General features: G+C 50.7%; 1 protein-coding gene across 3 annotated transcripts in view; it reads left to right on the top strand.

Annotated features, from left to right (window-relative positions):
• The window catches only part of MYO5B (myosin VB), a 188,453-nt gene that overhangs the window by 59,349 nt on the left and 101,383 nt on the right, over nucleotides 1-27,721 (top strand). For all 3 annotated transcript variants that reach the window (XM_045574527.1, XM_036418915.2, XM_036418914.2), the window contains exons 2-4: nucleotides 13,937-14,047; nucleotides 19,837-20,008; nucleotides 22,007-22,151. In XM_045574527.1, coding sequence (XP_045430483.1) covers nucleotides 13,937-14,047; nucleotides 19,837-20,008; nucleotides 22,007-22,151 — 428 coding nt within the window. The remainder of the gene's footprint in view (nucleotides 1-13,936; nucleotides 14,048-19,836; nucleotides 20,009-22,006; nucleotides 22,152-27,721) is intronic.

The following is a 27,721-nucleotide window of genomic DNA, read 5'->3' as shown; positions in this document are numbered from 1 at the left end:
CATCATCCAGACCATTAGGAAAACCTGGTAATGTCTAAAATACAGATTCGAGCTGGCCCTTGAAGGCTGACGATGGGTGGGTTGTGTGAGAGGATGTGCCAAAATGCTGATGGGAGCTGTCGGCGTGCCTGTCACACTGGGCAGTGGTCAGACACGTCAGCAGGGCCAGGCGCGCCAGCATGGGGGTGGGGGGCCCTGTGCCTGCGGGACTTGCCGGGAGGGCTACCCTGAGGCCAGTCTGATTTGGGGACTTTGGTGGGGTGACCTCCTGTCTCGGTTATCTGTTGCTGCGAGCGAACCACCCCACCATGTAGTCTGTTTTTATTCTCGTGCTGGCCAGTGCCCCTCGTCAGGCTCTCGCTGCCTCCCCGTCTCTCTCCTGCTAGGGTCACGAGACCTCTGGGCTCATGGGTAAGCCTTTGCTCCCTTCCTGGGCTCCACACAGAAATACCCAACTGACTGCTGGCACAGTCTGAGGGCCTCCCCTACCCGTGGCGTGTCCACAGGGAGCTTTTTAGCTTTGGCCTGAGCGCAAGAATTCTATAGTTTCTTTGTAGCCTCGGGTGACTCCGTAGTGTATGGCACACAGTAGGATCTGAGTAACATTTGATGAATTAGTACGTTAGTGAACTTTGTCGAGGCCCGTTGATGGGAGAGTAGATAACAATGGTACAAGTGTGTTTATGCACACAAACACACACACACATACACACATGCGCATGTACACGCTCACGCTCATGTCCACACACACAGTGGAATATGGAAATGAGTGAACCAGACCTACATGTATCAGCAAGGATAAATATCAGCAGTGAGTGGGAAACAATAAAATTATGGAATATGTGGGACATGCTACCATTTATCTAAGGTGTACAGTTAAACAATCTTGTGTATTTAGGGATATATATTTGGTCAAGGTGCACGTGTGCACGCACGCGCGCACACACACACACACACACACACACACACACACACGGTGTGAGGGAATCCTTCCATTGTCAGGATAATGGTTGTCTTTCGAGGTAGAGGGAATGGGGAAGGAACACTCAACATTAACTATGAATTTGTTTAAAAGATGTATAAAACAGCTAGGAGGAGGCTGTAAAATATGTAAAAATGTGTGCCGGGGATATGGATGTCTGCTTTAATGCCTCTGTACTTAAAAAACAGTCTGCAATAATTTATTTATTTTAAGTTTTTTTGTTTTGTTTTGTTTTGTTTTTAAAGAGAAGACAGTGATATGTCAAAGATGAGCAAAAATATGTTTAGTGAGCCTCATCGAGAAGTGAAGTAGGGAGTGGATGAGGTCGCAGTCCCAAGGCCACGGCTTCTGCCCCACCCACCTTTCCACGCCCTCACAGCATCCGATCACACTCAGACCTAAGACGATTTGTAAATACTTCCCCTCCACAGTGACCCTCACTGCCCATTGCACATGGGTGTGAAGCTGTCTCCAGGAGAGAACCCAGGGCTTGGCCCGTGCCAGTCCTCTAGCACCTCTTTAAGGAGAACGTCCGTTGGCACCCTGTAATCCCAGAGGACCCCACACCATCGTGTGATACCCACAACGACACGTCAGGTGTGACCCCAGAGGGCTGAGGAACGGGGGCCACGCACTGGGGGTGCAAACTCAGCGGTGCCTCTGAGGACGAGGAACTGCACCTGAGTCGCTCATGCGTCTGTCCTGGCACCTGCCACATGGCGCTTAAATATTTATTTGAATTAATGGATCCAAGGATGTTTTATTAATGTGGCGCTGTTCGTCAAGATGGGCGGACGCCTCCTCCCCGTGTGCCGAGAGTCAAACATGATTTATTAGGTGTGGGAAATAATAACAAAGCGCCTGGAGAGAAGCCCCCGCCTTGCCTGGCAGGCTTTCCCGGGAGCCGCGGTGGAGGCGCCGTTGTAGGAGAGCCTGAGCTCCGAGCTGAGGCCCGGTGCTTGCAGTCACTGCCTGGCCGCCCTCCTCGGTGTCCCCAGCCCAGGTGGCCACAGCCCTTTCCTCGCACCAGAGACAGCCAGGCTGGGCCATGGGCTCCCCTCCTCCTCCCCCCTCCGCTGGGATGTGGAGCACTTCCTGTCAGCTCAGCCTGCAGCATCCCAGACTCTGGGCGGCAAAAAGGACCATGTTCCCGCAGCAAGGCGGCGAGAGCCTTCCTGGGACATTGCGGTGTATGGGGACGGGCGGGTAAGATAACTGTGTCCTCTCTCTGACCCCTCTCATGTCTGCTGTGGTCAACGCTGACATAGGACATCCAGCTGCTCAGAAATGCAGAACAAGGCGAGTTTATACTCGATGGTGAAGGGTTGCCTTTCCCCGGGGGCGATAATAGCTCTGCCATAAACGCCCTACCCGTGTTCAGTGACCTTTGCGCTTCTGCGGCTGATTACATCGCTCTGTAATGTAGAGGTCTAACCAGTTGCGTTATCTTAATTCTATGTTCTGTGTCATTTCCAGAGGTGGTGAGAGGTGAGTGGCTGCTGGCGTTTGGGAAAGGAACTGGCTAACATATTCTGTTTACCTGGGAGTGGAGGCGGAGCTGGGCCCTCGCTCACTATTGCTCTAGGTGTCGCAGGTCTAGGTTAGATTTTGTGACGTTCTAGGAAATACGACGTCTGAATACCTTTCCCGTTAGGCCTTTGGTTTCCTAGTGAAGTTAATATACTAAGCTGTTTGTATGTTGGCAAGACTCCTGCCGGCCTCTCCTGAGGAGTCATAGAGGCACAGCAGGAGGGGCTGGAGAGCTGCTGAGCTGTTCTTTATGGGCAGGGGCACCTCTGGGCTCAGTGCTGCCAGGCGGGCAGAGCAGGACTGAAAGCCCGGCCTGGCGCTGGAAGATGTGGGTGCCAGTCCGGACTCTGCGGCTTCCTAGGAACGTGGGCAGCGTCACTTACACTTGCTGAGCCCGCCCCCTCCCCTTTATGTGGCTAGAGACGGAATAACACGAGTACCTGCCCTACTTACGTCTCAGAGAAGTTGTGAGGTTCAAGCTCGATAATGATTTTTTTTTTTTTTGCTGAAATTCATTAATATATTTTTTATTTTTAAAAATTTTTATTAAATTATTATCTTTAAAGTCCTCCAAACTGTAAACCGCCTGCGGGCAATCCCGTGGCGACAAACATCGGGCGTCTGTGGCAGCACAGATGTGGCCACGTGTTCCAGAGGGGAGGAGCGTGAGGACCGGGGAGCCTCCAGCGGGTGCAGAGCTGCTGTGTGAGTGGGGAGTCCCCTGCTCCGAGGGTGTTTAAGCCAAGCCACCTTCCTGCGGAGGCGCCGGGAGGAGGAATTGCACGTTGAGTGGCAGGCTTCTTTCCCGGTCCTCTGCACGCTCAGATGATGGAGCTCACGGTCCCTGCCAACACACTGTTACATCTTCCAGTCCACAGGGAGGGGAAGAACAAGTGAAAGGGGTTAAAGCAGAGTTTTCAGAAAATGACTAGAACCCAGAAGGAGAAAGCTAAGAGAGGATGAATCTGTCGGAATTGACACCTGATTCCTCCTGGACAGAGGGCTAAAGGAGCACACACATCTTCTGGTTTTTGTGCCCATTTTACAGGTGAGAAAATTGAGCTCAAGTGAGTGACCTGCGTTGCTAAGTGCCGGCTAACAGGTGCCAGGTGATGTTGTAAAAACGCCTCATCTGATGTCATGGAACCCTCCCTACCCCTCTACCTTCCGGGGGATCCGATGATAAGCCGGGCCCAGGCAGGTTAAGAGCTGGTCCCAGTCACACAGCTACTCAGTGGCAGGCAGCCTGGCTCCGGGTCCTGCTATGGGACACCTCCATGGAAGTTGTTCGGGGAAATGACCAAGTCCTATTTCATAGTTGGCTTTTACTTGTAAGTCTCCCTCGGAGTGAACTGGGGTGACATGCCTGAGGATGAGTGAGTCAGGGACCCCTGATGGTCTCTTGGGGATCAGGGTAGTGACCCCCCTACTAGTTGGTATCTCCTTCCCTCCCAGCTGCTCTCAACTCTTTTTCTCTCCAAACGGCACTGAACTGATTTGTTAGAACTGATTTGCCAAAATACCATGTTTCTATTAGAAGTATATTTGCATCTGTTAGAAGAGAATATTGTCAAACCAACTGAATCATTTTTTTTGGGGGGGGGGTGAAATTTCAAGTTGTCTAACCAAGAATTTGGGAAATGTGACATCAGAGTTAATGGGGGCAAAAAAAGGGCCCCTCGGCCAGCTTTAAACCCTCTCGCTTTCCCTCTGCGTGCTTCTGTGTGGGAAGTTGCGACCTTCCAGGTTTCAGTTTTATTTTCTAGCAAAACTTATGCACCAGAGGGGAGGGGAAAGAAGGCTGCATGTTTGAATCAGAATACTCAGTATGACTTGCACTGGAAAATTTGCCAAGAAATAAAACTTTTTTCATGTGGGTCATTATGCCCCACACCTGATTTGTGTGCACTGACAGACAAAGCTCCTTTGCTAGCCGGAGCACGGTCACTGTTGTGAGAGAGCGTCTTCATTTCATTACAGCACAGCGACTGTGCGCCTCCACCGTGAGGGTGTTTTCCCTCCCGCCCCCTTTGCAGAGGCTGGTGTCTGAATCACCTGTGTGCGGCTGAATCACACGTGAATCAGCTGGCAGCGTCCTGAGCCATGGGTTCGCTTTTGCTGGCTGTTAGTGAGTTATTTCAAAAACAGCAGGTGTTGGTTTTCCTACCAGTTGAGGATCATCCCATTTGGGAGAATGGGGCGGGGGCGGGTGTGTCCCTTAGGGTCTGGGAACAGCCGCCCGCCAATCCCGGGTGAGGTAGGTGAGGATGATTAATCCGGAGGCCTGCTGAATGCGGGCTTTGTGGGCCTGTGAGGGTGGAGCAGGAGGGAGGAGGCAGGAGGCAGGCCGAGCCTGGAGGACGCAGAGCGGATGCCTTCTTGGAAGGCATGTTCGAGGCTCAGGTGACTCATAACTTTCCCCCGGGTTTAGCTGCTCCCAGACGCATGAAAGTATTTTCTTAGTTCCCACTTCCTGGTCATGTTTAGGTTTCATGATCAAATTCAGGGTTTTAAAGAAACATCCAGTTTGAAATGCTCTTTCCTTGATCAGAGTGGGATGGGCAGGCTAATGACTCAGGAGATACTCAGGACATTGGACTGGGGGGAGGGAAGGTTCCCCTACCCCCCCCCCCCATCCTCCCCCCCCCCCCCCCCCCCCGCCTGTTGTGAAGTGCTCCTCACGTGAGGACCCGGCTCCTCCCAGTCCTTTGCACAGGGCTCTGTACGCAGCACATGCCCATAGGTTTGTTGTTCAGCACGATTTCAGGGGGACTTTGATGACGTAGCAACTTTTCTATTGGCCCCGCTTCCCACTGCCTTATCTGACATCAGATGCGTGGTATGTGGAGGTCTGCTGGTCTCTGTTGAACCATGATTCCGGGGGGGCTCGTCACCATTGGATCCCCTCACATCATATAAAAATGTCTTCTTTGGAGCAACGGGCATCGAGGGTGTTCTTTTTGCCTCCATCCTATCGAGGCAACTCCTACCCCTCCATCCCCTTGCGCCTCACCCTGAGGATGTTGGGAGGGATGAGGGCGGGGTGGGCCCATGCCATGTGTGAGCTTAGGATTGGGCTCAGTTTCCACTCTGTTCCCACAGCCTGGATGGGTCTTGGCTTCACCCCCAGCCCTCTCCCTTCGCAGGAGCGAGCTCTGCCTCCGGCTAAAGGCTGCTCATCGGCACATCCATCCTTTGCCATTAAAGAAGGAAAACAAGCTGCTTTCCCGCCTTCTTGCTCCCACAGCTGTGGCTTCATCGGAGACGATTTTTCAAGTAACGAGCTCACCCCAGAGATGTCGGGGAGGTGGACTGGGTTGTCCTTGGATGCGGATTGCAGTTTGCAGTGGGACTCCCGGAACCAAAGTCCAGCCTTCTGATCTTTCCGCAGCCCGGCATGCCCTGGCCAGAGGCACGTTTACTGGCAGGGCTTCAGGTTGCCACTGAAGGTTGTCTTTGGCAATGGGGCCGTGGTGGCAGGAAGGAGAGCCGGAGCCGAAGGGCGTTGGCCCAGGTTTCTGGCTCCAGGCTCACGTGAGTGACAGGAAGCTGTTCTCCTCCACCCGTCACAGCTTGTTGAGGGGGGACTTGGGCTTCCTGTCTCGTGTTCCCTCCCACCTTCGGGTGCCTGTTTCCTTGAATCCAGAAGCCTCGAGCTCCTGGTCTTTCTTGGCGTGGATGGAGAAGGAAGGACCTCGAGCCTGCTGGAACCCGAGCTTGCTCTGCCCTCGCAGCATGGCCTGGGGCAGAGAGAGACCAGCTCTGGGCTGCAGCCCCAGCATGGATAGAAACAAGGGAGCAGTGCTCCCGGGGGGGGAGTTGTGAGCGTTAGGTGAGACTGAACAGAGAACACCTGGGGTGACGACTGACTCTCAGGGATGCTCAGATGCCATCCTTCCTTAGCCTGTGAAGGAGGGCAATGATGGCCGGATTCAGGCCGGGGGACTGGTGCCACTGCTCCGTGTCGGCCTCCCACTCCCACTCGCCACTCTCCAGTGGACGCTGGACACTGGGATTCTCCCGTGCCCTGGCCTGTACCTGAGATAGCAGCCTGTTTCTTTTCTGTGATGTCTCCCAGGCCCACGGAATCCGGAGACTCTCTCATGTCTGCACCTTAGTCCCGGGGCACGGGCAGCGATCTGAACAGTGATGTGGTCGGGAAGGAGGAAGACCAAGAATGTGCTCAAGAAGGTTGTGTGAGCCTGGCCATGGGGGCTCAGTGGATGAGCATTGACCTATGAGCCAGGAGGTCATGGTTCAATTCCTGGTCAGAGTACGTGTTCAGGTTGTGGGCTCCATCCCCAATCGTGCAGGAGGCAGCCAGTCAATGACTCTCTCATCGTTGATGGTCGTCTCCCTCTCTCTCATCCTTCCTCTCTGAAATCAATAAAAATATATTTTTTAAAAAGTTAAACAAAAAAACAACAACATTGTTTTAGAAAAATGGCTTCTAAGAGTACATTCACATAGAGAAAGTCTGCGTTCTAAACTCAGGTTGGTTTGAGTTCAGTTGCTGATGCTGGTTCGGGGCTTTTCTCACCTTGCCCGCTCCATCTGGTGCAGTGACTAAATTGATATAAATTATCTAAATTAAATTGATATAAATTGAATGTTTTTATTCTGCCACATGGGTTCCCTTTACACCAAGCATGTCAAACTCGCGGCCTGCGGGCCCCATGCCTCGTGTTATTTGGCTTGTGATAGCCTTTGAGTTTGACTTTACACGATGCTGGGCTGCAGGGGCAGGTGCCGAGAAGAGCAATGGTGACAAAGCTTTTGTGTAATTCTCAGAAGCTATACACACACTTGATACTCACCACCCGGCTGCTCATACGTTGTCTCTGGCTGCTTCTGGGTAAAGGACCAGGTGAGAATTCCTTGGCGAGGGATTAAGTCCTCGGCTGTGATGTGACGTCGCCCTGCCTTTTGAACTTAGCCCCACATACCTGCACGAAGTCCCAGGCTTCAACCCAGAGGACCCCGCCCTTTCCTGCCTGGAGGGTTAGCCCTTGTCCTGCACTTGCTTCAGGTCACAGGGGTCAAGTCCTCTTTGGGGACTCCTCCGGGACTTCCAGCTGAAAGCCCTCCCCTTTGGCGTCTCTGAGGGCTGGTCCCCCTCCCTGGATTTAATCCTGTGCCCATCTCCATTCACTCCGTGTCCTGTCGGCCACTTACCTTTAATTGGTGTTTAATTCGCGTTTGCTTCTTTGTGCTTCGCTTACCGATGCTGCTGGCTCCCCAAGGGCAAACCACGCCTTGGAAGACTTTCTACCACAGTGTCGTCTTTTGCCCCCGGGAGGGGGAGGCTGTCTGATTGGAATTTTCCTCCTCTGGTGCCCTTGCACAGTAGGACAGGCAGTTCCTACAAAAGAGGAATCGGAGGAAGGAAGTGGGCCTTCCTCCGAGAGCACGGGGCTTGTCCCGGGTCCCGGACCAGCCTGCAGACCACCAACTCCCGTTTCTAACGTTCGCTCAGCTCGTCCTCCCTGAACGCACACCGTGCGTGGTTTCCTGTCGTCACCTCCCTAAATTGTGCCGCTTTGTCACCGGCGTGCGATGCTCTCCAGATTTTGGGCTGGATCCCTGGAGCCTGAGCTGGACTGTGGCCTCCTCTTCAGCCCTCCCAGGCCACAGGCCAATGCTCAGTGCTGTTCAGCCTGTATTCTTCCTCTGACGGTCCCTGGTTATACACGTGCAGAGAGAGTGGGGCCACGTTTTGCCTGGGCCATCGGAGTGGCTCTCCTTTGTGGCTTCGGTTCCCCGGGGGCTGAGAGCAGGGTTGGTTGGAGCCCATGGGGAGGGTCAGAGGGAGTCCCTGCAGAATGGACAGGGCCTGGTGGTCCCCAGGAGACCCCAGTGACTTCTCGTGGGGACACAGGTGAGCAGGGGCAGTGTGCCTCGTCCAGCTGTGGGCTAGTGGATGCGAGGCTGAGCAGCACCGAGCACCTGTGAAGCCCTGGAGTGTGGGGATGGGATGGTGGGACTTGGTGGGGAGAAATTTGCTGGCATTTTGGTGATCACCATCTCAGCTGAGAGGGGTGGCAAGCTGTTGTAACGTGATGCTGTTCTTCACCCTTCTGTCAGCAGTAAAAACGGGCTCTGGAGCGTGATACCAAAACACGAAGGTGCCATGTTAAACACAAACAGATGGTGGGTACAGCAGGAGAGGGGGGACCCATCAGTGGTCTATTTTAAACATCTAATTATTTATTACCAGGGTACTTTTCTCCTTTCACCCATTCCCTACTGGTTCCCAGGGCACTTAAAAAAAAAAAGTATAATTTTATTGATTTCAGAGAGGAAGGGAGTGGGAGAGAGAGAAACATCGATGAGAGAGAATCACTGGTCGGCTGCCTCCTGCACGCCCCCTCCTGGGGATCAAGCCCACAACCTGACCATTTGCCCTGATCAGGAATCGCACCATGATCTCCTGATTCATAGGTGAGCGCTCAACCACTGAGCCATACCGGCCGGGCCACTTTAACTCCGGAGAGCAGTGAGCTCTGGGGCGCTGTTTCCCTCACCTGATAAAGGGTAGAGGTGCTGAGTGATAAATGCAGACGCCGTGTTCAGAGCTTCATTTAGTTCAGCAAACTCCCTGGGGAAACCCAGGCCTGGAGAATGTGAATGATTTTAAATTCATGGCCGTTCTGTGATTTTGACGCTGAGGGAGGCCCACGCCTCTCTCCCTCCCCGATCCCGTAACCTGCTTACCAGACCAGCATACCTTGCACACCAAGACACAGTCGCCTCTGCTGGACCGGCCTAGGTCCACGTTCTTGGTCATCTTGGACAGAGTAAAGGTGACCCCGCCTGTGTACTGAAGTGGGATGATTGCTTCCCTTCCTTTTGTACGTTTTTGTTTAAGGTGAGCCCTGCCCGGACCACTCAACTTTGCTGGAGGTGTTGCCGATGGGGCTGTGGGATGTCTTCCCAGGCTCTCGTCTATGCCGTGCCGGGTCTCCGCACAGGCCTGGGGAAGGACAGAGCCACGGGCCTGGGCACATCCCTGTTTTAACACCTGCGTGGTTCTGGAAGGATGCAGTGTTGCTCAGGCTTTGCCCGGGAATCTGAGTGATGGAGCACCTTGCCTGTGTTCCTATTTTAAGACCTGGAATGCACATTTATTTCCATACCCACCATTAATCCACGAAAGCCTTTGCCAAAAGCTTATTGGTGATTTAGCGTGTCAGCCATTTGTATGGAAGCGAGGATTTTGTTGGCGAATGGGTCTTACTCAGGTTGTCTCAGAGTTTTTGAGTTCCTCTGTACTTAAAAAGTTTCCAGTTTAAAGGTGTTTCATAGCCCTTGCTGGTTTGGGTCAGTGGATACAGTGTCGGCATGCGGACTGAAGGGTCCTGGGTTCGATGCCGGTCAAGGGGCACATGCCCAGATTGCAGGCTCGATCTCCAGTAGAGGGCGTGCAGGAGGCAGCCAATCAACGATTCTCTCTTGTCATTGGTGTTTCTAACGCTCCCTCTCCCTTCCTCTCTGAAATCGATAAAAATGCATATATTGTAAGAAGAGTTCTATCATTCCTAGAATGCACTGTGCTTTGCTGGGTAAGGAGGAGAGCACCAGCAAGGCCTAGCCCTCCTGGCCACCTGCCCTCCCGGGCCCCTGTGTAAACAGTAGCAGGGAGAGCCTGGACCTTTCAGAGCAGCTCGCTCACCTGGTGCTGATGCTGCGCAGGTGAGTGGGGAGGCGGCAAGCAGAGGCCTCCATCCCCACATCCAAAGGCCTGCCATTGACAAGTTCAAGGGGAGGTGCAGGTGATCCCCATTCCTTCTGTACCCCCTCTTCCACTGGTTTTCATGGCGGCTGCTGGGGGGAGGGAAGTTTTAGGCTGAGAAGAGGAACCCTCATCCTCTTCAGCGCGTCTCCTTGAGCTGCGTCCTTGCCCTTCCACCACATCCTCCTGGAAAGAGCCATAAAGGGTCCGTGCGACACCGGCCACATGTCCTTCCCTCTTTTCTAAAACCCTCCCAAGTCTTCCTGGTTAGTAACCAGAGGGTCGGGCCAGCAGTTCTTTCAAACCACAGAGCCACCTTACAACAGGACCTGAAGCGACTTTTCAGCGTAAACCTACATCCGCGTCGGTTGCTAACACAGGATCACCTGGCGTGGAGGAGATGAGGAGTTAGCCGTGATCATCCGAGACAACCTATGGCTCCCCGACGGCACATCTGTTCGATATTAAACTGGGTAGAGCTCTCCAAAGAATGATTCCGCTCCACACCGGCAGGCTGCCCGGCACCCTCAGCACCAGGAGGAGCGCAGAGGCAGTGCTGCACGGTCTGTGGTGAGGGATGGTTTTAGCAGGAGACGCCCACTAAAGTCACAGTCAGGGTCGTGGCTGCTGCTCAGAGTGCGTGTTGCTTGTGGAGCATTTTGTCCCCTTTTTCTGAGGTCCCAGAACCTTAGACACTCTTCCCGGGCCTGTTTGCTAGTGTACCCAGACCCGACGCTCATTCTTTAAAAAAAACCAAAAACATATATATATGTGTGTGTGTGTGTGTGTGTGTGTGTGTGTATTATTGATTTTTTACAGAGAGGAAGGGAGAGAGATAGAGAGTAAGAAACATCGATGAGAGAGAGTCATCGATCAGCTGCCTCCTGCATGCCCCCCACTGGGGATGTGTCCGCAATCAAGGTACATGCCCTTGACCGGAATCAAACCCGGGACCCTTCAGTCTGCAGGCTGATGCTCTATCCACTGAGCCAAACCGGTTTTGGCCCGATGTTCATTCTTCATGGTCAGCGTTTCCGCTCTATGCTATGAAACTCCAAGTAAGCCCCAGGGGACAAATCTATAAAGACTCCAGGGCTGGGACTTTGTGTCCGCCACCGGCTGGTGGGAGGAGCCTCTAGGGCCCGTGGTGCCCTGGGAGCCACAGTTACCCAATCAAACCTCATGGCCGGTGGTTCTCAGACTTGCTCACACATTGAATGCATCCAGGGAGCTTGAAAACACTGCCTGATTCCCACCCGGAGAGGGAAATGCCATGGGCCGGACGGGTTGCCTGGCACGGGAAGCTGGCACAGCTCCCGGGGATGTGACATGCCTCCAAGGTGGAGCTCTGTTGCCACCGGTGGCCACTCCCTGAAGCCGTGGGTCTGAGAGCTTCCTCTGTGTGGCCGGCCCTGCGGAGAGGGAAGAAGTGACCGAGCGGAATGCTTGTTACTCTGCTTCGATATGATGAAAGCAAACATGCCCATCCCTTCAGCCCGTGGAGGTCCCGCAGGGACAGACTGCGTGGTGTTGTGATGAGTGCAGTGCGTGAGCTTGTCTTCCCCGAGACCTGCTGCAAGAGGTCAGATTTGTTTGGAGGAATTCCTCTAGGGAGAGAACGTGAAGAGGCAGCAAAGGACCTTGGTTCTAGACCGTATCCGTTTGGCTCTCAGAAGGGACGGCTTTCTGTTGAAAGCACATGTTTTATCTCATTGCCTCCCCGGCAACTAGTGGGGAGAACCCGGGCCCGCACACACTGTACAGGGAGCGTGTGCTCCGTCTGCAACCCAAACAAGAAATTTTAAAAATAGGTGACAGCCAAGACCGGTTTGGCTCAGTGGATAGAGCGTCAGCCTGCTGACTGAAAGGTCCCAGGTCAAGGGCATGTTTCTCTTTCATCGATGTTTCTGACTCTCTATCCCTCTTTCTTCCTCTCTCTGGAAAATCAATAAAATATATTTAAAAATAAATGAATAAATAAAATAAAATTAAAATAGGTGACATTCCCATAACATAAAATGGACTATTTAAAGTGAACAGTCGCCGAAACTGGTTTGGCTCAGTGGTAGAGCATCGGTCTGCGGACTGAAAGGTCCCAGGTTCGATTCTGGTCAAGGGCATGTACATTGGTTGCGGGCACATTTGTGCAAGAGGCAGCTGGTTGATGTTTCTCTCTCATTGACCTTTCTAGCTCTCTATCCCTCTGTCCTTCTCTCTGTAAAAAATCAATAAAATATATTTAAAAAATAATAATAAAAAAATGAAGTGAACAGTCCACTGGCATTTAAAAGAGGGTTGTGTACCCACCCCCTTTATCTAGTTAAAAACATTTTCATGTCCCTGAGGGAACCCCTTCCCTCCAGATTCTTTCCGTCTCCACCGCCTTGCTTCCCCCAGCCTTCGCTGGCTCTGTGGTGCCAGCCCTCCCCTCTCTCAGTCAGTTCTCTTGGCTGCTTACTTTGCCCTGAGCACGTTCCCCCCTGGCTCTGGGTTCCAGAGGCCACGAATCTTTGTGGTAGGGGTGGGGGTGGGGATGGGGTGGGGGTGGGGGAGGAGGAGAGAGGCGGTGGGGTTGTTTGCAAAGGCAGCCCGTAAAGCCAAGTTTGGTTATGGTTAGAATTGCCCTTGGACGTCCTGTAAATTGCCCATCAAGCGTGGCCTGCGTACCGCTGGGTAAACAGCTCTGCTCAGTCACTCGTAGGCACGTTCAGCTGAGAATCCACGACGTAGGAGGACGGTGGGAGGCAGGCAGGGGACCGGAAGCTGAGGGGGCCTGCCTGCAGACATCACCCATGGGCACTCTCACCGCACAGGGGCTATTTTATCCTCCAGCAGCAAGAAGCTGCTGTCATCGCAACACATAGCCCACGTACACATCTCTGTGGTGGACACGGAGGCAACGAGGCAGCAGCTGGCCACAGGGGGCACCTGTCAGATGCCCACGGGGTTGAGTCTAAAGCTTGCTCAGTCATATCCGTTGTACACCATCCTTTAAAAAGTTACAGGAGAAGCTGGCCGTCTGCTTCCTCTCTTTCTGAGTCTGCACTAACTGTTGTTGCCACCCCTCTCTCGTCTTGCCATCCCCCCGCTGAAGAGCTGCTGCTCTCTCGTGAGGAAACAGACACATCACGCCTCAGGGTGCATTTTCAGGTGAATTACCTGCCCATCTAGGTTACGCGTGCAGAAAGGTCAGAGGATAGATCTCCGTGTTTGTATCGGATTACAGGGTGCTTATCACAAGATGTGTTGTGCATAAACCAGGTGCCCAGCGATGCCCATTCTCTCCTTACCGATCCCTCTGACTACCAGAGCAGAGATTCCCAAGCTCTGGAGATTTGCTGGCCCGGCTTGCTGGGTTTTGCACGTATTGTTTCGTTGTTTGCGGGGCATTGCTGTTCTGTACCACCTTTGGAGAGGATGGTGCAAAACTCTGGGCAAAATCAAAGCCAAAGGCCGGCTTTCGGTCTCCCTGGTAGAATCCTGCTTTCACTGGCCTGTGAGATCCTCTTAGGACCTGGAGGCTGCCCTCTGCTCCCTGTGACCCCGGTGCTGGATCTCCCGTGTCCAGAAAGGAGAGGGAGGAACTGTGTCCCGCGGCTTCGGTTTTCCTGGGGCCCCCGGGACAGCGGCGCGTGATGAGACGCCTGAAAGCTTCGCTGTGCGTCTGAGTTCCTTCCATTTGACTCTTTCAGAACACAAGGGTCTGGATCCCTGACCCCGAGGACGTGTGGCGCCCGGCCGAGCTGACCAGGGACTACAAGGAGGGGGACAGGAGCCTCCAGCTCAGACTGGAAGATGACACCGTAAGTGCGGGTCCAGGGGCGGGCCTGCTGGGTCCGCTGAGCAGGACTGGGCGGTACCTGTGGGCTTGGGCTTCTCCTGCAGGAGGGGCTTCCAAACCCTGGGCATCTTGCCCGTCGCTGTGGATGATAATGTGGGTGGCAGTGCCAAACCGGGAAATAGCTCCGTGGGTGCCACCTAACGTACATGCCCCTGGGGTCAGCTGCTGGGAGGTCACTGGTGGCCGAGGCCAGACTCTTCTTTCTCAGTGGAGTGGAGGGATGGGGTGTCCTTGGTGGGGAGGCAATCCTGGGAGGAGACAGGGTGGCTGCTGCACGGAGACAGTGCATGGTACAGTGGTGGGCGCACCGGCCTGCACGCCCCCCTGTCTGGGTTGGGATCCCTGCATGGCCATCCTTAGCTTGGTGCCTGGAGCAGATCAGCACTCTCTGTTACTTTGTCTGGGGTAGTTTGCCTCGGGCACTCGGAGGATAAGATGAGTTACAGAGTGACCCGTGGTAGAGCCTGGTGCCTGGGCACTCGGCATGTGTTGGCTGTGCCCCAAGATGTCTTCCTCATGAGTTGGCTTTTGGGTGGCTTTGCTGGAAAGGAAGACAGGTAGTGATCGTGAAACCCTGTTCTCCTGCGTCTGCTTCAGTGTCTCTTTCCATGAGCCTCTGTGACCAGCCTCCTCTGTGATGTGGGCATGTCACAGCTGTTTGAAAGCTCGCTCTGTGCTGGGTTCAGGGGTGCACGGGGGGGCGGTTAGGGGCCTGCCCTTCCGGGGAGCAGCTCAATGTCAGAGCGTGTTCCACGGTGTGAGCACGAACACGTGTGGCAAAGTGGCAGGAGTCCTAGGCGCAGGTAGACGAGGTGCGGGAGGGAACCCACAGGAGTGAGCCTGCTGTGTGGGGATGTTGGGGTGGGGAGGGAAGCCAGCCATTGAAGGTTCAGGTGCCGTGGGCCCAGGCAGGCGTGTGTGCCGTGCCCCGAGACCTCCGTGTGTCCCTCGGGTGTGTTGAAGGGAAGGAAAGGCCGGTGCCCCTGGTGGGACCCATGGAGAGGGGCCAGTGGTGGGCAGGGTGCAGGCAGAGGTCATCTGAGCTGCAGGAGCACTAAGTGTGTACCCATCCTTAGCCCTTGACCATTCCCTCTCTTATTATGTTGTCTTCATTCAAGCCTTTGGGTCCTGTCTTTCTAGTTCGTTAATGACCCTCTTGAGAAATGCATGGACCGTAGCTTGGGCTTTGCTGACATGGTATCTGCTGTGGTTGGTGATTAACTCGTTGGTTAGTGGGAAGCGTGACCATCCTCCCCCCACTCACTTGGGTTCTGTATCCAGCTGAGCGTGTGCCTTGGTGAGGCTGGCACAGGGAGTTTGTTGGCAGATGTTGACTCTGAGGTGTGCACACTCCCTCCCCTCCCCTCGGCTCTGCCAGCCTCCTCTTCATTTGGAATCCAGAAACAAAATTCCCAGCAGATGGAACTGTGTTTACCACATTGAATACTTCCCACCCCACGCCCCGCCCGAGATAAAGTGAAATTAGTGCACCCACTCAAATGGTGTATCCTCGCCAACAGATTTCATTTCAGTTGCTCTTTTAAGTGGGTGGGTGTTTGGTACAGAGGGAGTGAGGAGCGATCCACGTGGCCAAAACTAGCCGATGCGTGCTCCGCAGCTGCAAACAAGGTCTGCCTGCGGGGACAGTGTCTTCTTCTCTCCGCGGCAGCCGGGATGGGTGCACGGCATGGAGGTGTGCTAGCCCTGAGCACAGGACTCTGTTTTCCATCCGGCTCTCACATCTCAGTGGCGGGGAGAAGAGAGTAATTTCCTCATTCTTTGCCGGGAGGGGAGTGGAACTCTGCGGGCAGGCCTCCTCTCTCCTGCCCCACCCCCTACACACTGCCAGGCTCCTGCCCCCTGGTGGCAGGGATAACTTCCCTGTTTCCATGGCTTCCCATTTCATTCTGTAGCCACTATCCCTGGATGGTGAGGACACCCTGTATGCAAGGGGCCCTGACTGAGTGAGAGAAAGCCGGGAACACAGGAACGTTAAAAAGGGCAGCGTGCTCTACCCATGTCTTGGCACATCCAAGCCATGTCTGAGGGCACTGACATTGCAGCGCAGCCATCACTACCAGGTGCATGTCTGTCATCGGCCTGTTCCCTGCTGTGTCCATGATCCTGGTCTGGGGTTGGGGAGGAGGCTGGGGTCCATTCCATGTGGATAACTGAGCATTAACTTTGTGATGTGGTAGCACCCAGTCTTCTTTTCCACCTCCAAAGGCCCAGCTACTATGGAGTGGAGTCTTTTGTGCCAGAAAGTTCATGGTCCCTGATCACATCATAAGCACGTAGATTTCGAATAAAACCTTGTTCGACCCTTGTGGCAGTGCTAGAATCCAATTCCTGTTAAAGGAGAAGGCCCCGCCGCCCCTCTCGGTGTGGGCACGCCCCGGAGCCCGTGGCTTTGCGTGCTGAGCTTGCAGTTCTGCCCTTTTCTGCTGCTCTGGGCATTTTTGCTCCTTATCCATTTCCCCGTAACCAATACCGCTGGCTTATTTGTGGGCCGTGTTTTCACAGAACTGCATATGTGCATCCCTCTGCATACTTGCTGGAGAGTCTTTTGAAAAGAGATTCATCTGACAAAAGATGGGACGCCAGCATTTCTGCCTCAGGGTTTGCAGGCTCTGGGCTCAGGGCCCGGCTTTCTAATCTGAAAGCTGGAGTTGGCTGGGTGACCTCTGCGGCCCCGCTAGTGGCTGTTCCCTTTGCCTCTTCCCCACCGTGTGTGTGTGTGTGTGTGTGTGTGTGTGTGTGTGTGTGGTGGGGGGGAGGAATTGGGAGGAGCCACTCAGAGATGCAGAGCAGATGTGCTCCTAGAGAGGAGGGGGAAGGAGGAGGGGTTGGTCTATTGGGAAGTCTTCAGTGGCTCAGGGAGGTCTGTGGTACCTCCCAGTGGCACCCCTACTCAGCAGGAGGTGAAGGGGCCAGCCTCTCTAGAATTTAATGAGATAAAGATCAACTCTCAACACTCCCATTACCCCTAGTTTCCTGTCTTTTTGGAAGTTCTGTCTGCATCATGTTCATACAGTTGTTTGCTTGTCTCCTGTACAGAGTTAAGGTTGATATAAATAAAGGAGCTTTGCACAGAAAGAAAGGAGCCTTGATTAATATCTACTGGGTGTCCCCAAAAATGTATACACACCTTGATTTTTTTTTTTTTCTTTTTGTCAATGCCTGTTTTCAAACTGATAACCGTTCTGGTCCAGGCGCTGCTGATAACACGAAGCAACAGAATCGCAAACATCAAGAATCATTTCATTCGGTATTCGTGCGCCCTCAATTTGTCAACTGTTGCTGGTTTTGTGCCATAAACTTTATCTTTTATGTATCCCCTTAAAAAAGTCTAGTGGATAAATGTTCTTTGTTCAAAGATTAGTCTGGCTTCACCCATTATTTCAAATCAGTTAAACCTGAAAAGGAATGAAAATTAAGTGAGTTATCATCTATTAAAGTACGTATACATTTGGGGGGGGGTGTGTACTGTGTGTTTTGTGTGTGTGTGTGTGTTTTGTATTCTATGCACAATTTTCTGTTGGAGTGTTGGTTTTCTCCCTGATTTCCTAAAACATTTTGGATTTTAGGATTATTAATATTGTCATATAATGCAGAATTGCTGCCCCCTTCTCCCATTTTACTCTGCATATGGTATGTTTTATGGTGGCTTTAAAGTTCTATATTATAGGCAAATTATAGTCTAGCTCTTGCATTGATCTTTAAAAGTTGCAATTCCTTTTAAAACTTTTACATATTTTCTTATTGGTTTTGTTTTTCTTTCTGGTTTTTAATTTTCATGTGTTCTCTCTGAATTTATTTTGGTGTAAGGGAGTTAGACTAGAACCCTGGCCCAATATTTTTCGTCGGTGGCTGCTAGTTTACTATTCTTATTTGAAAAAGTCCTTTTAATCATTTATTTGCAATCTTTTTTTTAAAGCCTGAGCAGCTAATGTTATCACTTTACTCAGTTCTCTTTTTTTTATTTAAATATATTTTATTGATTTTTTTTACAGAGAGGAAGGGAGAGAGCGAGAGAGCTAGAAACGTCAATGAGAGAGAAACATCGACCAGCTGCCTCTTGCACACACACCCCCCACCGGGGATGTGCCCGCAACCAATGTACATGCCCTTGTCCGGAATCGAACCCGGGACCTTTCAGTCTGCAGACCGATGCTCTACCGCTGAGCCAAACTGTTTCGGCTTATTTGCAATCTTGATGTTATGAATAAATTTTCCCTAAGTGCTTGCATTTATTTCTGGATCTGCTATTCCATTCCACTCATTTGCCTAGATTAGCGCTAGTATCATGGCACTTTAATTGTGGGCTTTATTAATATACCTTAGGATCTGGTCCAAGTCCCTCTAAGAGTGGGATAGGAGGGGGCATTAATCTGTATATTCTCTCAGAATTTGACTGTTATCTTAGCAACTTGAGGCTATCTCCATAAAATACCATGAAAGGCTTGTACAGAATAATGATTCTCAAAATAATGAACCACGTGTGTCAGAACTAATAGGGAATTTTTTTAAAAATTCAGGTTCCTGGGCCCCACCCAGAACTCCTGAATTTAAGTTGTATTTGGGAAACTGTTTTTATAAGCGCTCAGATGATTCTTAAGAGGACTATAAGAAACTTACACTTAGATAAAACGGTAGTTAAATTCTTGCTGTTTAAAAACATCACCACCATTTTTTTTTAAAATATATTTTATTGATTTTTGTACAGAGAGGAAGGGAGAGAGACAGAGAGTTAGAAACATCGATGAGAGAGAGTCATCGATCAGTTGCCTCTTGCACACCCCCTACCGGGGATATGCCCGCAACCAAGGTACATGCCCTTGACCGGAATCGAACCCGGGTCCCTTCAGTCCCCAAGCCGACGCTCTATCCATTGAGCTAAACCGGTCCCGGCATCACCACCATTTTTTAAAGGAATTATATGTATATATTTGTGCACATGTAATCGGGGTTATAATTATATCCTGTCAGTCAACTTATGTAGTCCATGTGCTAAGTGCTGGGGTTTTTGTCCCAGCTTTAAGAAGGGTTCAGCAATCTGGAGGAAGGGGCTGATGCATAGATTCAATAAGGAATCCAAAGATGAAAGATAATTTTGAAAGGCATTGGGGGTCAGAGGAGCTTCAGCTAAAGGAACTGTCTAAGGACCCTGTGCTATTTATTAACACAATTTGTCCAAAGGCAAGGTGAAGATAATATACTTCAAAGGGTAAGGTATACAGAAACATTGTCAGTTTGGGGAATAGCTTACAACTGTTCAGGTGTTTAGCCAACAGGAGGCAATAACATGTAGATTTAAAATGCTCAGAACTGTCTGGCAGCAAGCAATAATATTAAGGTTTGGGGAAATGCCCTTCAGCCATCTCAGATGATTCAGCCCTGCTGGCATGCTGGAATTGGCTTTTGGCAGCTAAGAGCACAAGGGTAGACCTTGCACTTGAGATTTGAACTTAAGATGTATACTCATACTCAACCTGGTTGTGCTTCCCAATTTCTCGTGTCATTCAGTCTCTTACCTGATACCCTGGGATTATGTCATCAGCAGATTTTCCACCTGGGCTGGTGTCTTGTCCAACACAGGTATTTTGTTCAGTGTGCCTTTCTTTAAAACATGTTCTTTATCTTCATCACTTGTGATCACGCTAGGATAGTAGTCCCAGCCAATAATGCAGGAATTGGATGTGGGCTGCTTGCTTCATCACCTGCCTTTTTGTGTCTGTTCCTTCCATTTAGGTTCAGGAATACCCCATTGATACCCAAAGCAAGCAGCTGCCCTTCCTGCGGAACCCCGACATCTTGGTGGGCGAAAATGACCTCACGGCCCTCAGTTATCTCCATGAGCCTGCCGTTCTGCATAACTTGAAGGTCCGTTTCCTGGAGTCCAACCACATCTACACGTACTGTGGTAAGTAGGGGCATCTCCTGGGTGCGTGCCTTTGAAAGTGCTCACAACCTCCAGGTTTTCCGTGTGAAACTCCAGTGGTTAAGAATCTATTGTCACTCTCATTTTAATAATAAGCACCTCCCATCGGAGATCCTGTGAAGGTTTGCAGGCAGTGTGGATCGGGCTTCGTTAGGCTGCCTTACTTCTCTGTGGGGTGACTGGTGTGAACCCCACCTCTCCCAGCGAGAAGGGCCCATGCTGAGTGGCCTGACTGGCTTGGGCACAGCCTTGAGTCTTAAGAGAATGTTGTCCTGGCTCGGGCGTCTCTCTCACCACCGAGCGCACCCCCATGTCTGTACCTGGCTTATTTTTTGGTGAAAGGGCCACCTGTTTCTCTGACCCTCTCACTGGCCCAGGTAACAACACGTTGCATGACGGACATTTGTCAGGTTCATGGACAGAAGCCATGACAAATGCATCCACCTGAAAGCCCTGGAATTCTCTCATACTTGTTTTTCTGGAAATCTCTCAGCTTCCCACATTCTAAACGTCGGTCCCTCTTTGCAGAGTATGGTTCAGTGGTGTGGTGGAGACAGGAGCCCCGTAAGCTGTTGCTGGAGGGACAGACATTTTATTTGAGGAGGCTGAGGCATCAGGCTGAGAGCTGCCTCGTGGGACTGTCTGGGTGGTGCCTCAGAGCCTGGTCTGTGACCAGGGAGGGTGGGGGGGCAGTGCAGGGGGTACTGCAGGGCACGAGGGACCTGCTCATCATGATCCTCCACTTTGGTCTGGAATCGATCCCTTAGTTACTAAGTCAGAGTGAGCTCTCCTGCCAGTTTCCAGAAGCGGCGAATAGCGGGTTTATTTCCACACTCGTGAGGTAGTTTTGCAAAAGCTCCTTCATCCAAATTGCAAGTGGGAGTTTATTTGAAAGGAACCATCAGTTACTAGAGCCTTCCATAAGTGTTCTTATTAACAAGATTGAAAAAAAATCTCTCCTTTTAGGAGAACATGACAAATGACCATGAGCTTCACTTTTTATTTTTATTATTTAAAGTAGGGGTGTCGAACTCAATCAGAGAAGGGGCCAAAATCTAAAATCCAGCCTAAATCGCGGGCCAAATGGTTTACTGAACAGTCATAAACTGTCATTGTGATGGAAACGCAGCTGAGTGCAGTGATGACAGCGCGGTGCGGGCCACATTGCAAGGCCTGGCGGGACGGATTTGGCCCGCGGGCCTTGTGTTTGACACATGTGCTTCACTTTTTATTTTTATTATTTAAAGTATTGACAGTATTACAGATGTCCCCCTTTTTACCCTTCATTTCCCCCCTTTACCCCCCAGACCCCTGCCCCACCTCCCAGGCCTTTGCTACATTATTGTTTGTGTCCATGGGCTATGGACATACGCATATAAGTTCTTTGATCAGCTTCACTCTTTAAAATAACATATACTTTTATTGCTTTCAGAGAGTAAGGGAGAGGGAGATAGAAATGTCAGTGATGAGAGAGAATCATTGATTGGCTGCCTCCTGCATGCCCCCTACAACCTTGGCATGTGCCCTTGACCAGAATCGGACCCTTCAGTCCGCAGGCTAACTCTCTACCCACTGAGCCAAACCGGCCAGGGCTCAGCTTCACTCTCTGAAAGCATTCCCTCTAAGAGAGGTCCTGGTGTCTGAACGTATCCAGATTCTTCAGCTGTGCAGAGTGCAGCACAGAATTCAACTCAGTAAGCAGCACTCATTTCTGCCCTGAAGGCAGCTGAGACATTTCAGGAAAACGAGTGACCTCAGAGTATCATTTCACATCTGAGCTGAATACCACATGAGAGGGTTTTATATAACTCTGCTAGCCTGGTAAATACACAGATACGCCTTGACTTAGTTGAGTGATTGGTTAGGACCCATTCTGTGACCCACTTACCCTGGAGAGTTGGTGGATGTGAGCTGGGGTCTTCCGTAGCGGGTGCTGGGGCCGCTTGTGCTCCAGAATCTGATTGCGCTGCCTGTTTGCAGGTATCGTGCTTGTTGCCATTAATCCTTATGAGCAGCTGCCAATCTATGGACAAGATGTCATCTATGCCTACAGCGGCCAAAACATGGGCGACATGGACCCCCACATCTTTGCTGTGGCAGAAGAAGCCTACAAGCAGATGGCCAGGTAAGAGCCACCTCAGCCCAGAAGTCTTCCTGGGTCGCTGGGGAAATGGGGGCAGACTTTGCTGCTTTAGCTCAAGGGTGAGGATGATGGTTCCAAGAGCGGAGGAAACATCTTTGAAACAAAACCAGCCCAGGTCCTACTTCTTACCACGTCTCCTCATGTCTTCATCGTATCCCTGTGAGCCCGAGCCTCGGCTTGGAGGGCGGTGGCTTCTGAGACTGACCTCATTGTTTGAGCAATGCAGTGAATGCCTGGCATTTTGTCTCTTTGACTTCACTTTGGCCCTCCCTCCTCCGCTCCTGGTGTGATGAATCCATGTTATAGCGTCACCGTTCCCTTTACAGATCTCACCGAAGCCTCTCTTTCGAAGGAACCAGGATGCTTTGGCAAATTCTTGAGATGACAAGCATTTGGGGCTGAAATAGAAATTTCAAATTGGTAGTCATGCATAGTGGTTTCAGGTTTTTCACCTGGAAGTGGAAAAAAGTAGCCATTTAGTAGATCTCACTTTTGCTCTTTTTCCCTCCCTGTCTTTGAAGGATAAGTACAGGTTATTTCCTCAGAAGATGGGCTAGGTCAGTAGTCGGCAAACTCATTAGTCAACAGAGCCAAATATCAACAGTACAACAATTAAAATTTCTTTTGAGAGCCGAAAATCGACTTCTGCGCATGGGCCACGAAGTTTCAATCGCACTGTATGTGCGCACCTGCACGTGGTACTTTGTGGAAGAGCCACACTCAAGGAGCCAAAGAGCCTCATGTGGCTCGAGAGCCGCAGTTTGCCGACCACTGTGCTAGGTGGTTGTATTATGGTTCTCTAGAGAAACGGAACCAATGTGAAGTGAGTGTGTGTGTGTGTGTGGAGAGAGAGAGAGAGAGATGGAGGATTTTTATTTCAAGGAATTGGCTCACGGATTGCAGGTTAGAGAAAAGAGTTAATGTTGCATTTTAAGACGGAATGCAATCTACTGGCAGAGTTCTCTCTTTGGAAGAGGTAAAATTTTTTCTCATATGACCTTCAACGGATTGAATGAGGCTCACCCACATTAGGGAAGGTAACCCGCTTTACTCAAAGTCTACTAATTTAAATGTTAATTTCACCTAAAAAAATCCTGCACAGCAGTATCTGGACTAGTGTTTGACCAAATGCCTGGGTACCATGTCCTAGCCAAATTGACACACAAAATTCACTACCACAGTGTTGGTCTTTGAATTCTTCAGGCATAATGCAGGGAAAGACAGTTTTATCAATGTTTCTGTGGAAATGCATATTCTAGTTAACACTAAAATGCTGTATCCTCTCAGCCAGATCTTCCTTTCCACCTCTGGAGAATACCTGCGGAGCCAGCAGCATTTGTAGAAAAGTCCTTGGGAGGGAGCTGGGGTTCGCCTATGGCCTATGCTAATTTAGGGTGAGGAGCGACAGGAGAATCCCAAACAGAAGTCTGTTTACTCAGTGAGTTTTCAAGTATAATTTTCATCCAATTGAAAATTCCCACAAGGGGAAATTGTTCTATAGGCTTTCTTACTGATTTATAATTTTTTATTGCTGACTGTGAAGATGAGCATATAAAAAGTTGGCTTTATTATAGTCATCCAGTGACCATATTCAAAATAAGCTGTAATTAGGGAACTAAACAATTTAATAAATACAATGATCTGTAACCATTTCATTTCTCCAACACGTGGTACGAGACTGTGGAGTTAACATGGTTGCAACTGTTGGCCTCTTGGCTACCATGAGAAGTATATCAATGTGCTATCAGGGCTTGACTAGGAGTCACTTAGCTTGGTGTGTACTGATCCACACCTCCTAACTGAAAGGTTGGTTCAAGGTCACATCCTGCAGAGAGAAGAATGAGTCAGAGTGTGTTGTAGCCCACTCTTGTTTTACTGTTGGAGGTCAAGTGTATGGCACCGCGGAGGGAGACCCGGGGTCTGGCCGGGCTTCTGTGCCTTGGGAGAATCTCTTAAGCTGAGTCTTCATTTGCTTCTTGTGAAGACAACCTTCGTCCCTCCTTCACAGGGTGGTTTTTTATCTGAAACAGAAGGCGAGTTCTCATGACTTCCTACCATGTTGACGCTCTGTCAGGTCTCTGAGACTTGTCCTCTCATGGATGCTATTGATATTTGATTGCTTTGCATCCCATTCTCATTTCTTAGCCAGTTGCACTCGGATGTATCAGAAGTTGCCTTTCTAAATCAAAGACTTCCTGAGATGCCCCGGTAGTTTTGAGAATCCCTTTGCCTCCAGCTTTATGCACGTTATAGGTCCTTTTGACTAGCTGACCCCATTCTTCCCTTCCATGCCTGAAGCTGGGGCCATGGTTACCCTACACCTGGGCTGCTTCACTTTTTTGGGGTCCTTATTCTTACCCATTAGAAGGAAGGGGGCGATGGCATCCAGGGTGGTGGTGATCTGGCCTTGCTTAGGGCAATGCACTGATGAATAAGGGGTTTGAATGTTCAAGTTGAAGCAGAATTTGCTCCTTATGGGTTTTCTTTAAGGTTTTAAAGTTTATACTCCTTTTACCTGCTGAGTCCCACGGTGTAGCCAAATAATTTCGCTGAAAGTCTTGAGCCGTTTTTGCTCACGAATGTGCATTGGAAGCGTAAGGCCAGCACACGCAGCCACAGTAGAGAGCTATTTTTGAATGTTCTGTTGTCAGCAGCTCAGGGCTTCTGTTATTGATCTGAGAGCTGCCTTAGGTTAGGCGAATCCCTGCTGTGCAGAGAAAGAGGAGACCACCACTCAGATGCAGGGAAAGTTCTTGCTGCAATTCCAGCATGAGCCTTCTCCGTCAATGTCGAATACGAGGCCACATTCCTGTAGCAGTACTTGCCAACTGCCTGTTGTGCTCTTCCTGACTCATCAGTCGTTATTGAAATAATTATGTGATATGAGTAGCCACAGCCTGGCACAGCACACTTTGAATCTGAGCCCCTGGAACAGCTGGGTGAAATAAAGGCTGTGAGAAGAGAAAGCTAATGATTTCCTGTCTTTGGAGGCTATGACTCAATTGGCCTTGGACTCAGCAGTTCTTTCTCTTGATTCACTGGGGACTGGATTATCTTTCTCGATATGCTCACAGGGCACTCTCCATCCCTTGAGGCTGAATGTGGGTGAGTGGGTGCAGGGGGTGAGGGGGAGGACGGGGACTCTGGAGCTCAAGGGGATACAGGCCTTCCTCCCCATCCTGAGAGTTCACACAGGCCCTGCTGTGCTGGAGGCAAGGAAGAGGGCATGTCATAGGAGGGCATGGCACAGGAGGATGTGCTCACTGTCCATAGCCCTGTTGGACTCACCAAGTCTAGACGAGGAAAAAGTGATACCATCGTGAAGAAGAATGAAACATCAAATCCACGAACCTGTCCTTTGCATAAGAACCTGTAGTTCCTTGTGAGACCAGAGGCTGACCTCCCCTGCTTGGCTCTAGACGTCTACTCCTCCCTCCCAGTCTGAGATCCGAAATGCTCTCTCCCTCATTTTCACCTGCCCTGCCTACAGCCTCGGCTCCTGCATTTACTTCTACCAGTGAACACGTGTGAAGCACCAGTCATCTGGCAGGCGCCTCACTGAATAAACACAGAAACGTAAGACCCCCTCCCATGTCTTAAGGAGCTCGCCGTCTGGCTGGAGGGAGAAACACCTAAGTAGGCCCAACACCTGGGCCTGCAGGATTTGTACATGGAAGCCAGGCCCAGGGTCATTTGAATTGAGTTGGGGGACGAGACTGTCGCAGATGGTCCAGGAAAACAGTAGGAGTTAAGCTGGATCTCGGTGAATTGGTAAGATGCACAGAGGGAGAAGGCGGCATAGGTGGGATAGCGATCATGACCCTAGCATCGGGATCAGAAGGCATGGCCAGACTGCTTTATGTTCACTGGAATGTATGGGATGGAAAAGAGATAAAAACAAGTGTTGGCAAGGATGCGGAGACGTCAGAAACCCCATACACTGGCTCGTGGGAATAGAAAGTGGTGCGACTGCTTTGTAAAGTAGCCTGGCAGTTCTTCAAACGATTAAACATTGAGCCACCACACGACCTAGCAATTCCACTCTTAAATATGTACCCACGAGAAATGAAAACATAAGTTCGGGCAAAAAAATGTATTCACGGATACTCATAGAGGCCAAATATGAACTCGCTAATATTTCACAATAGCCCAAGATGAAAACAATCTAAATACCTACCAAGTGTTGAATGGATAAACGACATACGGTATGCTTGTACAGCGGAATATCATTTGGCTATTCGAAAGGAACATAATGCTGATGCGTGCTACCACATGGATGCACCTTGGAAGCATTTTGCTCAGTGAAAGAAACCAGACACAAAAGAACACTTTCGGGGTGGGCAAAGTAGGGTAACAGTTGTGAGTACCCCAAACACGGTTTACTCTTGGTATTATTTTTTTGTTATTGTGGTATTTGTTTGTACAGCATGACAACTGTAAGCCTACTTTTGCCCACCCCCTGTCTGGTAAGACTACATTGATATGAAATGTCCAGAACAAGCAAATCTATACAGACAGAAGGTGGATTAGTGGCTGCCTAGGGCTGGAAGTTTGAGAGGAAGCGGAGAGTGATCGCTTATGGATATGTGTGTGTTTTTTTTGTTTTTTGTTTTTTTGTTTTGTTTTTTTTGTTTGTTTTTTAGGGAAGGGGATGATGAAAATATTCTAGAACTGTGGTGATGGCTGCACAGCTCTGCAAATGTGCCAACACCCTTTGAATTGCATGCTTTAAAATGGGCGACGGGTGTGTTCTGTGAATTAGAGCCCAAGGAAGCTACTATACCCAGAAGGGCATGGTCAGGGAACAGCACCCAGGGAAGCTTATCTCCATGGGGAGCGGGTCTGGAGGAGGGACCTGGACATGCAGTGACAGACCGGGTGGCCAGACTGTGGAGGCCTGTGAAGCGTGGGTGAACTTTGGGAGAAAAGCATGTTCTGTTAACAGGTACAAAGATGGTCGAACGAGTTCAGAAAACCCTGGGTTAATCGAATGAAACAGCTTCCTTAAGGCAGGGCCTCTCTGAGCAGGCATGTTGATGGACTGTCTGAGTCTCCAAGGTAGGGGTGCATGGTGCCAGGTTTGCAGAGCATATTTATACACAAACTGTGTCCAGGGATCACCTCCAGGGGCGAATGTTCCCTGCAGCACTCGCTGGGAAACGCTGGCCGGGAGGAACGGAAACATCTCAGAGCCTATCAGATAAAGTCACAGGGATGCGCCGAGAACACTCTTTCTCTGTTTCATAACGAGCTTTTCCTTCTCTGCATTCCTGTGCCGCTGACAGGATGAGGACATCTCAGGAGAAGCTTAGATGCTGGAGGAGATAACTCGTCTGTTGTAGGCGAGGCCTGTGTAATGATTGAGAGGGAATGAGGGACCGGGTATGAGGCCGGGTGGCGTGTGGGGTGTTCTGTGCCTGTGTCACCAGCATGGTCCTCGGGGCACCTGATTGGCGTTTCAGGAAGAGTAAGTAGAAAGGCTCAGCACATTAGTGCACTTAGTTTTTAAAACCACCAGGTGAGGTGGGTTTTCCCTCCTCTCCCCTACTGTT

This window comes from Pipistrellus kuhlii, unplaced genomic scaffold (genome assembly GCF_014108245.1).
Source record: "Pipistrellus kuhlii isolate mPipKuh1 unplaced genomic scaffold, mPipKuh1.p scaffold_m20_p_6, whole genome shotgun sequence".
NCBI lineage: Eukaryota > Metazoa > Chordata > Mammalia > Chiroptera > Vespertilionidae > Pipistrellus > Pipistrellus kuhlii.
This window is presented reverse-complemented; position numbering and strand designations above follow the sequence as displayed.